The 17,149-nt window shown below is 42.7% G+C and overlaps 2 protein-coding genes across 3 annotated transcripts; one reads left to right on the top strand and one right to left on the bottom strand.

The window, feature by feature from the left end:
• Positions 1-1,646: 1,646 nt before the first annotated feature.
• fam133b (family with sequence similarity 133 member B) lies at positions 1,647-13,479 on the bottom strand. 2 transcript variants are annotated; one of them, XM_080787991.1, is made up of 11 exons: positions 13,343-13,479; positions 11,262-11,359; positions 8,850-8,928; positions 8,081-8,293; positions 7,953-7,985; positions 7,434-7,505; positions 6,487-6,585; positions 5,393-5,434; positions 4,540-4,632; positions 2,942-2,992; positions 1,647-1,841 (listed from the first exon to the last, which is right to left on the bottom strand). In XM_080787991.1, exons 1-11 carry the CDS (start codon positions 13,364-13,366, stop codon positions 1,734-1,736), a joined length of 912 nt encoding a protein of 303 aa, XP_080644117.1. In that variant the 5' UTR covers positions 13,367-13,479; the 3' UTR covers positions 1,647-1,733. The 2 variants fall into 2 exon arrangements, with proteins under 2 accessions (XP_080644117.1, XP_080644118.1); XM_080787992.1 differs by having other exon boundaries at positions 5,393-5,431.
• A 1,877-nt stretch (positions 13,480-15,356) lies between these two features.
• LOC308331586 (growth hormone-inducible transmembrane protein-like) lies at positions 15,357-16,361 on the top strand (the record flags this gene model as incomplete). Its single annotated transcript, XM_080787070.1, has 1 exon — positions 15,357-16,361. The coding sequence occupies one exon, from the start codon at positions 15,357-15,359 to the stop codon at positions 16,359-16,361; it is 1,005 nt and encodes a 334-aa protein (XP_080643196.1).
• Between the last annotated feature and the right edge of the window lie 788 nt (positions 16,362-17,149).

The raw sequence follows: 17,149 nt of genomic DNA, 5'->3' as shown, positions 1-17,149 counted from the left end.
TATCAAGGCCCATTATATCTTTTGGTATTTGAGCCGCTGACCACCATTTGATGAGATTTAGCCTCCGAGACCCAAAACTAAAGAATATTCTGTCCTCGTTGGATAAGATTTTTGTCTACATTTCCATGCTGTATTGATGTGGCAGCATAGGAGACAACAGGCAAACGATCAAAATAACAATGACTTCTTCTAAATTAAGCAATGCAGATGTTTAACAATAATGTAACTCGACAGCGTAAAATGAAACCAAATGAAGCTGCACAGTGCATGGGTCCATTTTGGTTTCATATAATGCTCTCGAGAGTTAAAGATCTATAAGGGTCCATTTGGTCTCCGGACCACTGGTTGAGAACCACTGGTCTAGTACGACTCTAACTGACACGATAAAACAGTGAATTTAAGATATAAATTAATCCAAGGTGATAAAACGTCTGTGCCAACTAAATAAAAAAGTTGTCAAGTCTAAAACAATAACACTTTAATGAATAGTCATCGTTTACTGTATACATTTTACACTGCTGTCAAACTCATCACATCTAATGGAAAGGGAACTATATTCCCCCAGGTACGAATTTTGACCACGTAATAAACATTTTTTTCATGACAAGCCCAACTTCAATATGAGGCTGGCAAGACAAAGAGAGAGGTCATCATCAGGTGTACATGCATGACACAGGCACTAGCATAACGGCCTCACTGTCCAACCGACCTCAGCGTTAGAGGTCGGAGGGGTCTGGGCATAAAGCAGACAGTAAAGGCGAATTGGTACTTTACTGCACAACTCGAGAAGAACGACACATTTTCCTTGTTTCTTTTCAGTTGGAAATGCATCATTTGTGTTAAGCGACACTTGTCAAAAGGGTTGTGCAATGAAGTAGTAGACTATAAATTATCCCTCGACTCCGAGAGGGCCAGCATTACAAAGGTGGAACAGGACTCAATAAAACATAAAATAGAAGATTATCTGCAGGGAGCACAATGGGCTCTTGTATTGGCTAAATCTGTTCCACAACCCGACAGCATTGCCCCGCTCTGGTAAATGAGGAATTAACTCACACTGTGAATTATTAAAAGTAGCCCAAGTAGATAAGATCCACAAATGTCGGGTCAAACAAGGACTGATTTGAAAATGTAATCGGTCCCTGTAACTGACCTTAAAATACAATCTAACTAACAAAAAAAAAAGAAAATTTTTGATTTGCCACTTTAAAGGGCCCTTAACCCCAAAGCTAGTCTTTACTGTTCCCCACCACCATCCTTCGTCTAGGAGGAACGCAGGTTTAGAAATCTGTTGGCCTCTTTACTCGGCCGATATCACCAGGTTTAGAAATCTGTTGGCCTCTTTACTCGGCCGATATCACCAGGTTTAGAAATCTGTTGGCCTCTTTACTCGGCCGATATCACCAGGTTTAGAAATCTGTTGGCCTCTTTACTCGGCCGATATCACCAGGTTTAGAAATCTGTTGGCCTCTTTACTCTGCTGATGTCACCAAAGTTGGATGTGGAGAGGGCAAAAAAAAACATTACAACCAACCAAAGCCAAACCTAACTAGTGAACCGACATGAAGACTGAGGTGTGAAGCTGCCGTTGGCAGGGCAAATTCACACTTCATCGAGTGAAGTGTGGCTCGATGAGAATAACGTTGAACTATTCCGGTGGAGATCTAAACTCTCAGTTGGATCATTGGTGTGGAGTGACGCGGCCGCCGCGCAACAGGGTATAAATTAGGCATTCATTCGATATCATCGGAGGCAGACTGAGACGCCGCCGCGGCCGTCTTCCTCTTCTTCTTCCTCCCGTGCTTCTTATGCTTCTTTTTACGCTTCTTTTTCGATTTGTCCTGTTGGGAGGTAGGAAGAGGTGCAAAACATTAACAGGCCTTTCCACAATGTGAAGTGTGATGGATTGACCTCATGCTTCCTTCTATGCATGAGGAGTCCAAGTTGCTTCTTTTCACCCGACGGGGGGGGGGGGTGTTTCCCCGGTTGGACGTAGCGCATGGAAGGAACACGTTATTCCGACCAGTTCCTTTCCCCTCCATCAGGCTGAACAGGGAGAGGTAGTTTAGAGACCAGGATTACTGCATGTTTTTGTGAGGGTACCTACCCTAGGGCACTGGTTCCCAAAGTGGGGTAATTGAGGGAGTTCCAGGGGGTCCCCAGCTAAAGGATAGTTAGGAACCAAATGGACCCTTAATAATAAACAAACAGTTACTGTTTGTAACTCTGAGACTCTGAGTTACAAATGCATTTGTACACTCTCAAGAGTTAAACTAACATTGATTTTATAATATCATCATACTATAATTCAATGTCTGTGTGTCACTGTGACTGCCATAGCTCCTCACTGCCTGCACCAATCACTCCCACCTTTTCACACAGGCATTGACCATAATAATATGGAGCCCTTTTTTCGATTTGACACATTAATGATTCATAATTAATTTATTAGTGAATTAAAAAAGCAAAAACGCACGCAGGGCGCAGTACCCCCCACGGCCACAAGGGGGGGGGGGGGGGGGGAATATCTCACAACGGGTAAGGGCTAGTATATATAAATAGGGGGTCCCAGAGATAGAAATGCCATTAAATGATTAATGCATGTCAAACTGGGGGTCCTTGAAATTAAACGGGTTGAGAATCACTGCTAGAGCCGTAAATATCTTCTCTTATGGGGGGTCTCTGGCATATCTCTTCAAATGGGGGTCTGCGGGCTGATTAGTGTCAATTTGGGGCTCCCTGACATGAAAAGGTTTGGGAACCACTGCCCTAGGGGACAACATGCCAACTCCACAGTACAATGTTATCAACCCCCTTATGGCTATTGACGTAATGAATCAATAAATCCCTTATGGCCATTTGACTGAACCCCGCCCCGGCGCGCTGCCCTGCCAAACTGATGCATTGTGTCCAATAACCGTCATTGACGTAATGTACTTACTGTAATTCTGTCCTTCTCTTCACTACTTCTCTTTTTCTTCTTGGCTTCAACCTGGTTAGGTGAAAAAGTAGAAATGAGAAACCACAAAATAGTTAGACTGCCATAAAGCCACCATAGAGAAAAAAATGACCCAACTGCCAGGTTAACCATCTTTAACTTGTTGCAACACTTGCTCGCCAACAGAGCACATGCAGTATTTCTGGACATTATCTTGTGTGATATCTTTGCATATATTTGTTATATGTTTGTTGCAAGACAAAGAATAAGAAATAAATAGTTCCCAACATAAAGACAACTATGCAAGTTAGCTCGGTTTAAATTAACTGATATGCATTAGGTTTTGCTAAAAATGGTCTAATATACAAGAAGTATTCTTGCATACATAGCTATTCTGCAACGAATCTCAGCCAGGTTAATGGCGGTGCAAACCATACAAGGAAATGCATTTAGTGGAAATGGCATATAGCTACTGCAAATCACCTAGACATACTCCCTCCCGTTCAAACATACCTGGCACAAAAAATTGTTTTAAGCAAAAGAACACTTTTGGTAGCAGCGTAGTTATCTTGCAATGCATAGTACCTTGATCTAAGGAGTCAATTTGGCAAGATATCTTGCTCCATTGCAGTTTATAAAAAAATGAAAATCCAATTGTTTGCGTTCATTTATGTAAGGTACTTGCAAGTCAATGAGAAGGCTATTTTTAGATTATCCGTTTCTATTCAAGCACACAATGGAAATAGATATCTTGCCAATTGGTCTAGTTATACCATAAAGTAACTGCATGAACCAACGCGCCCACCAAAATGTACTTGTGTGCGCGTGTTTGCCATCGTGTGAACAGAACCCTTTCATAAAACTATTTGAAAATGTAAATGTAAGGGGATTTTCAACTGTATCGGAAAATTCTGCATTAGCGGACAATTTTGCAAACCGTAAGAAATACAATATCCCAGTGTCAAGGGATACATGACACTTTTCAAAGTTCAAACGATTCGGGCACTCGAGTAAAAAGAGAAACAGCCTTTATTGAATTAAAACGTTAAAAAGGCAACTCCCAACAAGTTGCGACCATGAAAGGTGTTTCAAAAAGGCGATTCGCCCAGATGAAGACCTCTGGTCGAAACATGTTGGCAGTTGACTTTTAATTAAATAAAGGCTGTTGGTCTTTTTACTCTGGAGTGCCCGGATGGTCTGTTGTTTTGTCTTGGTCCCGTTTGATCCGTGCGAGAATATTTTTTATTACCGTATATCTTTTTACCTCCTGTGAGCAGCTGGTTACTTGTGTTTTTAGTAACTTGTTTTAGCTTTGCGTTACAGAACATCAGTTCAGTTTTTTTTAATCACCATCTCACCAAATGTCCCTCGTCCAATTGGCAGGGGACTGAAAAAGAGGCAAAGGGGGATTCCGAAAAAATAGAAAAAGAGTAAACCCTGCTTTTGTTTGGTTTGGTTCTTGACTTTTACTCTCACACCGGAGGGTGCAGACTCCTGCGTTTCACCCTTACTGCTGCCGACTGCCGTTGGTGGTGACACCAGAAAATCCCTCCAGGGATCATTAAAGTCTAATCTGTTGCTGTATGCATCGATATACTTACTCCTTCCTCCTCTTCAGAATCAGCCGAGGACTCCGAGGACGAGTCTTTATGGCTTCGCTCTGCCTTCCTCTTCCTCCGGCGGCTTTTTTCATCCTGTGGCAAACATGAGAACGACAAAAGTTATTATGACTGATATAACTGACCCTTGTTAACACCCTGATAAACGGAGTTCCCCGTCCTATCAAATATTAACGCCCAGCGCTCAGGACGGAGATTAATAAAAGGACGGAGATTTAGTGATATCAAAACCGATCGTTGACGAGAAGAGAAGAGAGGTAGACGGGACTAAAGGAACTAAAGAACAAGCAGCCCTATGTGGAAAGGGGAAGAGAAGGTAGACGGAACAGAGATATTTGTTTAAGAAAAGCAGATGTTTGCGCAAGTATAAATTGCTTTGGTGTATTTATTAAGTGGGATTCCTTTCGAATGATTTAGGCTTGTGTTGTGCTGAAATGAACCGTTTCCCCGCCAAAGAAAACCTAGCCTGCGTTATTTGTCGGGAAGCGCCGCCTCCAAAATACGTCAGCTACGTTTATTCAGTTGTATAAAACGTGTTTGATCCGATCTAGTAAAAAGGCTACCGGTACTCACATTAGCTTCGGATGGCTATCTGTTAGCTTAGACACTGGGCTGCGCCAACTTGATTGCACGTGCATGCACGCTTTCAGTTACTTTAGTCTTGGCTAGACCTCACTTTCACAGTAACAACAGTCTCCAAATCCCCCTCCCAGGCGATATTTCTGGTCAAAACAACGCTTATTGCACAGAGCCTGGTGGTCGCAGTAATTCAGATATCCTGAAGTAAAATTTACAGAAGTGAAAGGCCTACAATGTTGATAAAATGAAGATGTACCTTTTCTTTGTCTCCTTCCTCCCTGGGTCTTTTTTTCTTCTTCTTGGATAAAGAGAAGACAGAAAAAAAAAGACAAAGCAGCAATTAGAATGACATGGACCCCCAAACTGATATGGAAGCATTTAGAATGACATGGACGCATGCAAGCAGTTTTTTATTTTTTACCCATTCTGCACGGGAACCCCTTTTGGTGTTTTAAGCATTATGTTATACTTTAGCTGTTGAAAAATAGCAGATCTAAAAAAGAATAAGCTTCTTGGCGTCTCCATCGCCCGGCAACGGTTTGCTTCCCCGTTGATTCTTTTCCTCTGTCAACACTATTTAGCGACGATAATAGCGGCGTTTTTTTTTCCATCAGAATTGAAGCTCCGATTGAGGTGATCATCCATGTTTTGGGAGCTCAATAACAAATCCCTGCGACCTCTTTCAGTCTCTAATCACCCAATTACTTTGAATCCAAAATGTCATTTACCACCTCTAACCGATTCCTCAATTGGTTCCATACCCTCCTGTCCACACTATCTGGAGGCTGTCATTGTGACAACTTTGGAAGTTTTTTTTAGCAAAAGGCCGATGCAGAGATGGAGCATATATTAAAAAGGATATCTTTGAAAAACAAAGAAACACAGTGTCAGACACTTGCCAAAATGTTGCTCTTTATTAGGTCAACGTTTCGGTCGATTAGACCTTCATCAGGACAGACAATCCAATTGGACGTTGGAGATCACTTGACTAGTAGCAAGTATATGCTGCGTATTGATGACTTTGTCTCATTCACACTGTGGCATACAAACATACACCCCCCAAACCCTCTTATTTTTTTTGCAGGTGGCCCATATGAAGTCCTCAAGACGGAAATACGTCCGCAGGACTTCATCAGGTGCCGACAGGGACAACCCACACGGGTTGAGAAACGCTTACATACAATTTATTCTGGGAGCTACAGCCCCAGACTGCCTTTCTTCATCATCGTATATATTTTTGTTCGGCAAAAACCTTCATGTAGGTAAATACCACGATTGCATTTTGACCCGAGAATGATTTCAGAACGTGCAGTTTGAATGGACATTATCATGGCAGAACCCCGAGCCAACCTTGCCGTCCGGGTCGGATTCGGCTGCCGAGCCGTCGGACGCCCTCCTGGCTGAAGACTTCTTCCGTTTCCTCTTCTTCTTCACACTTTTCTTCTCGTCCTGTTAAAAAGGAAATACATGCAATTCATTCATCCATTAGTCTATTCTGTGGTGTTGGAGTGATGGGTTCTTCCTTAAAATAGACAGTATTTCCATTCTCTTAAAAGTATTTTTTTGGGGGGGGGGGGGGAGAGAAATAAAACATAACAAAGGTTTAATGCAGCCATGCTTCAGCAATTCAAACATTAACTGACATATCAATACAATATTAACTCGATGTCAATCCATATTTATTAGTAACTGTGTTGTATGTTTTTAATTGTCGTTTGTCATCTACTGGCTACGGCTGTCAATAAAGTTTCATTCATTCATAACCCCGGGAAAGCATCCGTATATATTTTTTTATTTTTGGTTGACTATTCAATAGCAGATCTATCCAAGTTCAAATCTGCTCTTCTGGGGGTCCCTGGCATGAAACGTTTGAGCAGCTACTCATTTAGAAGACATTTGTAGAATCAGCCTCAGGTAGACCATTTAATACGTGGAATGCATTTGTGTCGCCTTAGCTTTTAACCATTATCTTAAAACTTGAGCCGTTGAAAAATAGCAGATCTACAAGCTCGAGCTTGTAGAACTTTTTTATTTTAAAATCGTAAAAACGTGTGCAAATCTATGAATATATATTCTTTCACAGCAAACGTTTTTAACTCAAATATTTGCTTCTGGGCGTCCGTGGAACAAAATATTGTCGGATGGGGGTCGGCGGCCAAATACATATCATTTTGGGGGTCGTTGGCATGAAGTGGTTTGAGAACCGCTGACACAGAAACAACATACGTTCTTCAGAAAATGTAGAAGACATTGGGGTCTCAATGGGGGTTAAGAAAGGACTCGCTGACTCGACTCACCTCGTCGTCAGACTCGGAGGCGGAACTGCTGGAAGAATCAGAACTCGATGAAGAGGAGGAAGATGAAGAATGCTTGACCAAAACATAACCAAAGCAGAGCTCGTTAGACTTGATTGCCATCCACTGACCTAGCTAAGGGTGTATGACACGGGGCAGTGGTTTTCAACCAGTGGTCCGGGGACCACCAGTGGTCCTCGAGGAGGTTCCTGGTGGTCCCCAGCTAAATGATGGAGAGTTGGTAACCAAATGGACCATCATAGAGGTTTAACTTTTGAGAGCGTATAATGGTTTCATTTTACGCTTAAGTTACATTATTGTTAAACATCTGCATGACTTAATTTAGAGAATGCAGCATGGATAGTGGACAAAAACTAAACCTTATCCAACAATAGCATCTTATATAGTGTTGGGGTCTGAGAGGCTAAATGTCATCAAATGGTGGTCTTGATATGCAAAGGGTTGAAAACCACTGACGTAGGGAGGCATTCAGACATCAAAATACGGGAGAGCTTTCCTCACCCTGCTTGATTTCTTCTTCTCTTTCTTCTTCTTCTAAGACACAAACAAAACCAAAAGGGTCAGAAAAGCAGGGACATCTTCACAAATTCAATCCGATACATATTTGTACGGCCGGGGAAGAAACCTACCTCTTTTTTCTCCTTCTTCTCCTCTTTCTCCTTCTCTTTTTCGGCAGTCTTTGTCTCCTTCTCCTTTGCCTTTTTCTCCTTCTTCTCCGCTTTCTCCTTCTCTTTTTCGGCAGTCTTTATCTCTTTCTCCTTTGCCTTTTTCTCCTTCTCTATTGCCTTGTCGACATCGCCTAACCGCTTCACTCGGTTTTTAGCCAGCTCTTTCCTCCATCTCTGAGAAAAACAGTACAAGTATGTTTCACAACTGGACAATAATTATGAACACAATGAGAACTGCATTTCCCTCCATCCGTCAAGTAGTGTTGATTTAATTGACTAAAACTATGGCGATAAATGTGCGTCGACTACCTTTTAAAACTAAGCCATGATGACTATGACTAAATATATTGACAATTTTGTCAACAAATAAAAACGAGACTAAAATGTCAGGGAGGGACTAGTGGAGAAGAGATCCAGTAGAACTAAAAGACAAGTCATGTTATACTTGGCTGCATGCTGAAAATAGCATATCTACAAGCTTGTAGATGTGCTATTTTCAGCAAGTGTAAAATTACGATACCATTAAGACCCGCAAAAATGCTTTTGTCGACTAAAGCGATTTAATAGACTAAAATCATATGATACACTAAAACATTTTAGATGACTAAAATATACTACATGAAGTTTTATTCCAAAGACTATAACTAAATTAACACTGCTATCAAGGGGTGGGAATGTCTACTTCTGTTTTAGGGCAAATATCTGCTGTTCAGGAGAGAGAGAGATGTACCTCGTTCATCTTGTCCTCAAATTCAGCCAGAGCTCTGGAGCCTTTCTTCTTCTTCTCCAGCTGCTCCTTGACCTCCTCCCTGGAGAGAGAAGAAGTGAAACATTTAGCTAGAATAATATGCATTCTGCAGAAATGTTTCTTGTCTTGTGTTTTGCTTTTGTGTAAGAAATATAAGCAGTTAATATTACATTTCTACTGCCGACTCAAATGGGCACAATATCCATTTGAGATTACCTATATAATGCATAGTTCATTTTACAAAAAAGAAAGACTTGGTATATGTCAGTGGTTCCCAAAGTGGGGTCCGGGGACCCCCAGGGAGTTACAAGGGGGTCGCCAGCTAAATGATAGTTTGGAACCAAATGGAACGGGTCCATTTGTACACTCAAGAGTTAAATAAACATTGATTTAAGTTGGGGTCTCAGAGATAGAAATGCCATTAAATGGGGGTCCGTAGCCTAATGCATGTCAAACTGGGGGTCCTTGAATTAAACGTGTTGAGAATCACTGCTAGAGCCGTAAAAGTCTTGTCTTATGGGGGTCCCTACCCTGGCATGCATTTTCAAACGGGGGTCCGCGGTGCTAATTAGTGTCAATTAGGGGGTCCTTGACATGAAAAGGTTTGGGAACCACTGGTATACATAACACAGGAACACAAGTCCATCATTCCATCCTAGGAATCCAGGGATACAATGAAACGTTTTTATTGTCGCATTCAATACATTATAGAGCTGGGAAGGCCGTCATAGGGGGACGCCAGCATTAGCTGTAGAAAATGTATTTAGAGTAGAGAGAAGGATACTGTAATCATTCATACCGAGTAAAAACAGAAACTTATGCACTTTATATTTTATTATTTTCCAATTGTACACTCTACATTACCAACTATAACTGTTCTGAAAAGTGGCTCAGGAAACGGAGTTCACAAATGGAGTGGCATGTTTAAGCTTTCCAACATGAAGCAAAACTATGGAGCTCAGATCTAGCAGTTACCCAAGAGGCATTGCATTGTGTGGGAACAAACAACGCCTCCTGACCTTCGGTATTGCCCGATGCACGTTTGTTCATGACATTTTCACACCACAAATCGGACCAACCGTTTCCGAGTTGCTTGTTATTCGGCTGAAGTAGTTGGCTGCAAAGCTACATAACTAAGCAATTCAGTGGGTTTTCCCCAAAGCAAACTGGATTATGAAATGCTACAGTGTTAATATCCATCTGGGTAAATTCATTACACCTCACCATTTACAGTAACTAACAGTTAGCTGTCATCCCCCCTCCATCTGCACAGTTGTAGCGGTACTTAACCCATTTAGACCTGAGGACGATTAAGGAAAAAAGTGTCTTAGAAATCTAAAAAGCTTTCTGAAAAACCTATGTTTCTATGTCAGTGGTACTCAACCCTTTTCAGGATAAGGACCCCCAGAATTATCTGTATTTGACCCCAGAGTTAGTGTCGAAGTTAGTTAGTGTCGAAGTGTCCTTGAGCAAGACACTGAGGGCTGTATTTTGCGTGTCTTAAGTACCAGGTCTTATTACTTAACTTGAGTAAACTAAAGACCTGGAGGCGTGATCAATGCCATTTGGCTATTCTGAGTGGCCAAAGAGCATTGATCACGCCTCCAGGTCTTTAGTTTACTCAAGTTAAGTAATAAGACCTGGTACTTAAGACATGCAAAATACAGCCCTGAACCTCTAATTGCTCCCGATGTGCTGGTTGGTGCCTTGCATGGTTTCCCCTGTCATCGGTGTATGAATGTGTGTGTGTGAATGTAATGCACAATCTATGTAAAGCGCCTTGGATAAAAGGCGCTATATAGATGCACCATTTATACATATAAAAAAGCACAGTGCCGTTCAAGCGGCTTACCGAGTACTGTATTGTGCTGAATATAAGACTACATTTTTTCCCCAAAGGAAATATCCTAAAAAACTGTGTCGTATTATAAAAATCGGGGCTAGACTATTTGACATTCAATGTTCCTTTTCCGCAAATGAGTCTTGAAAAATGGGAGACGTCTTATAATCAGAGTAGTCTTATTCGGCACAAAATGGTAAGTGCATTATTACAAACGTTATAATGATCTGAAATGGCAACTGGAGGGGGGAGGAGGGCAGTCATAAGTAGTATTAACCCATTCTGAACGGGAACCCATTTTGGTGTTGGCATCATGTCGTGCTTTAGCTATTGAAAAATAGCAGATCTACAAGCTCATAGCACGCCACCGAGTGGCGCGCTACGAGCTTGTAGGTCTGCTATTTTTGAAAAATCGAAGGAAGACTGACATTTTTAGAATCTGATCTCAGGTCAGAATGGGTTAATCAGACCAGTGTGTGTCCAGTGGAAACCCCTTATGAATCTGATCTCAGGTCAGAATGGGTTAATGCTGTGCCTGTGTATATATTACTCACCATGTTGGCCGAGGTCTACTGAGGTAATCCTGAATAGATGGTCCAGAGTTCGCTGGGGGTCCTCTGGCCCTTGCAGCAGCGATTGGATTGACATAAGACTGAACCACACAAAGAGGCATGATGTTAAGCATTAAGGCATTACTCTATCGTGTGGGCATTTTTTTTAATTAAAGTGATGTATGAGATGCAGTACAGTGGCCGCAGGGGTGCCCGCTCTTTTTTGACATGAGAGCTACTTTCAAAATGAACAGCTAGCTCAACAAGATCTACTCACTGAAAACATTATAATACCATTGCTGAAAATGGCTTTGGAATAGCGTGACGCTGGCATTATATTTAAGACAAAAGCACTTGGAATGGGAAAGGGGAGACATGGAATAGGTCGTTCAACACTCTTGAAAACAAAGTATTGCATTATGGGTTTGAGCTGACAGGCACTTTTTTATGTCAATCAAGTCAACTTAATTCAAGAGGCAGATGTCAAAAGTTGTTTTTATATTTAAATGTAATATTCTTTAGGGGCATGTCATGTGATCTACCTGCAGAGCCTTTGTGATCTACTGGTAGATCGCGATCTACTTTTTGGGCACCCCTGCGAGTACACGATAGGAAGGTCGGGGCCAAATGTAGCCCAAGATTTAGACTCTCCTAGATGCATTTGATCAAATCGATAACATACATCTACGAGAGTCTAAATCAGTGGTTTTCAACCAGTGGTCCTTGAGGGGGTTCCAGGTGGTCCCCAGGTAAATTATGGAGTTGGTATAGATCTTTAACTCTTGAGTGAAAAAAGGAAACCAAATGAACCGTCCCATACAGGTCCATTTGGTTTCATTTTACCCTCTCAAGATTTACATTGCTAGTGTTAAACATCTGCATTAGTAAAGTCTACATAATTAAAGCATGTAGAATAATTGTTATTTTGATCAACGTTTGCCAACAGCATGCAATTGTGTACAAAATATTCTTTAGTTTTGGGTCTGAGAGGCTAAATCTCATGAAATGTTGGTCCGTGGATCAATTGCCAAATAAATAATGGTACTCAATGAAAAATCTAAATCTTAGGCTAGGCCAAATGTATATGGATAAGTTAACATAAGATTCCAGCATGCTACTACTACTGCTGCAGCTGCTTGCGCAAATACTGTGGACCCTGGCCCGAACCAGATAAAAAGGGCCTCTCTCTCCAATGCCAAGACTAGATAACATAAACATGAACATAAAATGAAAATCGGTTTCGGTTTACAAATAAGAAAAAGCTAACCTTGCTCTATTTATAGCATCGCTAGTTAAAGAGCTCGCTCCATGTAGCTCAAGATGCATTAAAAGTAAGTCTGAATTGCCTGCGACGTACATAAAAAACATTGCAACAACAAAAAAGTATACCTACACATTCACGTAGGAGCCATTATTTTTATTTTTTTTATAGCAGAAGACAAACTATTGATTCAACGCACGACTTTAAACGATAAACTGCCAGAAAGTGCCACAAAGGCCTTTACTACTCGGGTTACCTAGCTAGCTAACGCTAACGGGTAGAAATGGGGTTGAGACGCCCGAAAACAGTGACGAAAAAACATTTTCACAGTATCGTTTTCAAAAAGTAAAGGTATCAGAACCGATCTGCAGATGATACAATTGGGACAGGCGCGTACAATTTTAACTCGGGGGTGAAACAACTGCTGAAATCAGGCTTTAAATAAAAAAGTAAATAGTCTAGTCGTCAAGCCCCCGTCCGCATGCGCAGTACTGCATGGTGCTGGCTGACAAACAACCGCTTTGTAAGCAGTTGTTTCACATCCGACTTAAAATGTTATGTTCCTGTCCTAAGTTTATCATCTGTAGCTCGGTTCGGATGCCTTCACTTTTTGTAAACGATACTGCTGAAAGGGGGTGGTTTCGCCCGATGCAGGGATATCCTGACACGGAACCTCATCTCGGAGCTAAAGCGTAGATATAAGCTAAGCTAACGCTAACTTATAACTCGCTGGCTAAGAGCGCTTTCACAGCTAACGTACCATTCTGTTTCGGGCTTTATACGTTTCTTACTGTTTAAAAGGAATATCTGCCACACTACGTACCACTCTGTTGTCTCTCTTCCCCATGTCGAATTATTTCTCAATAAAAATATCACGCCAATTAGCGTTATATTGCTAACGCTAACATAGCCACATTTGTTTGTGTTCAATTCATGCCCTGTTGTTGCACAGTTGCAGCGGCGCAGCTTCAGTAAGTGTTATACCAGATTCTGTGAGAGAAATAAGCAACCATGTCCATGAAAACGAGCCCAAAAAAATCTATTTGAAAATAGCAGATGCAGATCTACAAGCTCTTGAAGCTCACAACGCGTCGCATATTCAAAACAATCATGGAAAATAAAATGTGACAAAATGTTGAATAAAACAAAAACAAAAACATTTTAACAGCACGAATCTTGTATGGGGGGTTCCTGGCTGGCACAACATATTTTTTAGATGTAGGGCAGGCACTAGGGTCCATAAATCTGGGGGTCCTTGACAAGGAAATGTGTGAGAATCATTGGTTTAATGTAAACGACGTTAGGAAACTACAAATATTTACAAGCAACTTTACTGAGAAAAAAGGCCCAAAGTCGCTTATAATAATCGGACATGGCAACACTTTTTAATGCAGAATTTCTGCAGGAATTTAGGAGACGCAGGTCTGCCACCTAGCGGAGTAATATGCTACCTGCATTTGTATTGTTGACCTATTTCTAAAATATTAGCTCAACTTTCGTTCAACTTTGACCCCTCTATCACGTGGAACTATTTTTGGGCGTGGTGATATAGACATGAAAAAGTTGCACTAATATTTTAGAAATAGGTCAACAATACAAATGATGCTAGTTTTCTTTTGTGTGACCCCAGTGCCCCCCACAAAATGACCGGAACTATACTTACCGGTAGCTAATATTTCACCAAAACCAGAGCAGAACTCCCACCACGGCAATCAATTAATACAGTTGCAACCACTATAATGGCAAGTATTTCATACAGCTTATTGCTTAAGTTAAAATTCTGAATTATCCCTTTAATACCTGCAGACAAAAAATCCACAGAATGTCATTGAATACTTTAATTAATTAATAGTTTATCTAGTTCATTTTCACCTCATCCCATGTGTTTTTGCGAAGAGCCGAACAGAGGAGGCTCAGCGTCTTTTTGCAACTGACGGAGTCTGACCGTCAGGTCGTATCGACGACGTTGTATGGACGTCGTATGGACGCCTGGCTGGGTCGGCGACTTGGCCGCCGCGGGGACGGTTGGTGCAGGTGGTTGGTTACAGGTCTGTTGGACGTCGTATGGACGTCGTATGGACGTCCGTTGATTATGCGCTCAGGACGTCGTATATGAACGTTTTGGGTTCGTGGTTACAGAGAGGTCTGTTGGACGTCGTATGGACGTCCGTGGGGGCAGAGAGATCTGTTGAAACGTCTACAACGTCTTTGTTGAACTTGAATTGTAGATCTTTTTAAATTTAAGTTTGTGATGCCAAAAATAAGGCACAGATGGTGACAAAACCCAGCCCCGAAAAATAATAATAATAATAAAATCAACACCAACACAACAGTAATTCTTTGTTCATTATTTATAATACACTGACTTCAAGTTATGTCCAGCAATGAACTACTATGAGGATTTGAACATTTCCCACTTTTCAAAGTAAAACATTCCAGCATGTGCCCACAGTAAAGCTGAATTATAAAAAGTGTGAATGAAACAAGAGACCCAATCCCAGGGCTGCGTCACAGACGTCGGCCAAACCCACACGGGACCATAAACAAACCACTATGCCACCGGCCTAGGTTTGTCAAGGTCAAAGGTTGAGACCTCGGCCTTATGTAAGGAGCCGACATAGCGAGTCAGTATTATGATATGACATCATATTGAGGTCATCAGCGACCTCCATATATGGGCATAAAAGGGACATAATGTAGACAGATATGGAGATATCCTGTGCATTCTACAGTCATAAAAGGGACACACAGTATAGCTCACTCTGACTCAACTCACAGCACTTCCACTGCAAAAGGTGAGCTTGCTCTCGTGAGTGACGGGTCATCAACCATTAACCATGTTTATGGCAACAAAGCTGACATTTCTGCGGAGTCTCCCAGTGGTGACTGGGTTGCGCACCGTGGTGACACACGGTGGCACGAGAGGTTCCACCCTAAAGGCTTGTCCACCTCTGCCGAAGCCTCGTCGGGGTTATGCCACAAAGGCCAGGCTCAAAGACGCGGCGTCGGAGCCAGCCACAGACGTTGCCATTAAAGTGGACAGCATGGGCAGAATGATGGTGGCCGGGGGCGCGGCCGTGGGCCTCGGCGCTCTGTGCTACTACGGACTGGGCATGTCCAACGAGATCGGCGCCATCGAGAAGGCGGTGATCTGGCCCCAGCACGTCAGGGACAGACTGCGCTCCACCTTCATGTACTTCTCCGGCAGCCTCGGAATGACGGCCTTATCGGCGGTGGCGGTGAGCAGAACCCCGGCCCTCATGGGCCTCATGATGAGCGGCTCCTGGCTGGCGATAGGAACCTCGCTCGCAGTCTCGCTCGGGGCCGGCGCCTTGGTCATGTCCATTTCGTACGAGGAGAGTCCGACGGCCAAACACCTCGCCTGGGCGTTGCACGCGGGGGTGTTGGGCGCCATCATCGCCCCCCTCACCCTCCTGGGAGGACCCCTGATGTTGAGGGCCGCGTGGTGCACGGCGGGCGTCGTGGGTGGCCTCTCCGCCGTGGCCATGTGCGCGCCCAGCGAGAAGTTCCTCTACATGGGCGGGCCCCTGGCCGTCGGCTTCGGAGTGGTCTTCACCTCCAGCCTCGGAACGCTGTTCCTGCCCCCCACCTCGGTGCTTGGAGCCGGGGTCCACTCGGTGGCCCTCTACGGGGGTCTGCTGCTGTTCAGCGCTTTCCTCCTGTACGACATGCAGAAGGTGGTCCAGAGAGCAGAGAGCTACCCCCTCAGAGGGGCCCAGGAGTTTGACCCCATCAACGAGAGCATCGGTATTTACCTGGACACCTTGAATATCTTCATTAGGCTGGTGATAATGTTGGCTGACAGTGACAGGAAGAAATAAATAGATGTCACTGTGTTGAGTCAGCATGTTCCCGCCGGGGAAACTCTCTCCTGTCAGGTGAAAAGAAGCAGCTTGGACTCATCATTTCTTTACAAAATCGTGGGATAAAAACAGTGACACTGTGAAGAATGGTTCCTTCTTTATAAATACATTCTCAAAGTCATTAATCTTATACAATCTTATACAACAGGTCGTTTTGAGGAAGCAATCTGATTGGTTGAAACAGCTTTCTAAACGTGCTTAAACCACGATATTGGAACACCTAGCCTAATCAAAACATCGTGCTTTTCACCCAGATCTCACCCAGTGATTATCTTAGTTTTAAGGGTAACTATCTGTTGCTCAAGGGTGTTCTTTATCGTCATTAATGCACTCCTGGGGGCGAGTTCCTGTGGCACCGCGGGCGTGCATTAATGACGATAAAGAACACCCTTTGGTGAAATATTGCTTAAATCCATCGTGAATTTTCATTTCCATCTTCTCCATATACACCCAGAGAACTCCATGATTATAACCTTAGTTGGAACTCTAGCTTCGTTGAGTAATAATATCCTGCGGACATTGGATTATGAGGAATGGGGATTCAATATAATTTCTCTAATGAAAGCCTGTACTAAAGAGCTGGACTGCTGGAGAGACCCCTGCTGTTACTGAACAAACGCTCTATAAACAGTTTGATTATCAGAAACAGAATATAGAGCTATTTAGCACTTATCTGAACAAAATGCACTCTGTCAAGGTGCCAACTTGTGCACAAGTAGGCCATATACATGGACTACTTGTGCGCA

This window comes from Protomyctophum bolini, assembly GCF_963924005.1.
Source record: "Protomyctophum bolini genome assembly, chromosome: 17".
NCBI classification, from domain to species: domain Eukaryota; kingdom Metazoa; phylum Chordata; class Actinopteri; order Myctophiformes; family Myctophidae; genus Protomyctophum; species Protomyctophum bolini.
Note: the sequence above shows the minus strand (reverse complement) of the source record. Positions and strands in the feature narration are given on the sequence as shown.

Bases quoted from the DNA above. Each gene is read 5' to 3' on its own strand.
- fam133b (XM_080787991.1), bottom strand. From the start codon at position 13,366: ATGGGGAAGAGAGACAACAGAGTG. The intron at 11,360-13,342 runs GTACGTAGTGTG...TGTGTGGTTCAG, and splicing joins GGAAGAGAGACAACAGAGTG to TCTTATGTCAATCCAATCGC. The intron at 6,586-7,433 runs GTGAGTCGAGTC...CCTTTTTAACAG, and splicing joins CCTCCGAGTCTGACGACGAG to GACGAGAAGAAAAGTGTGAA.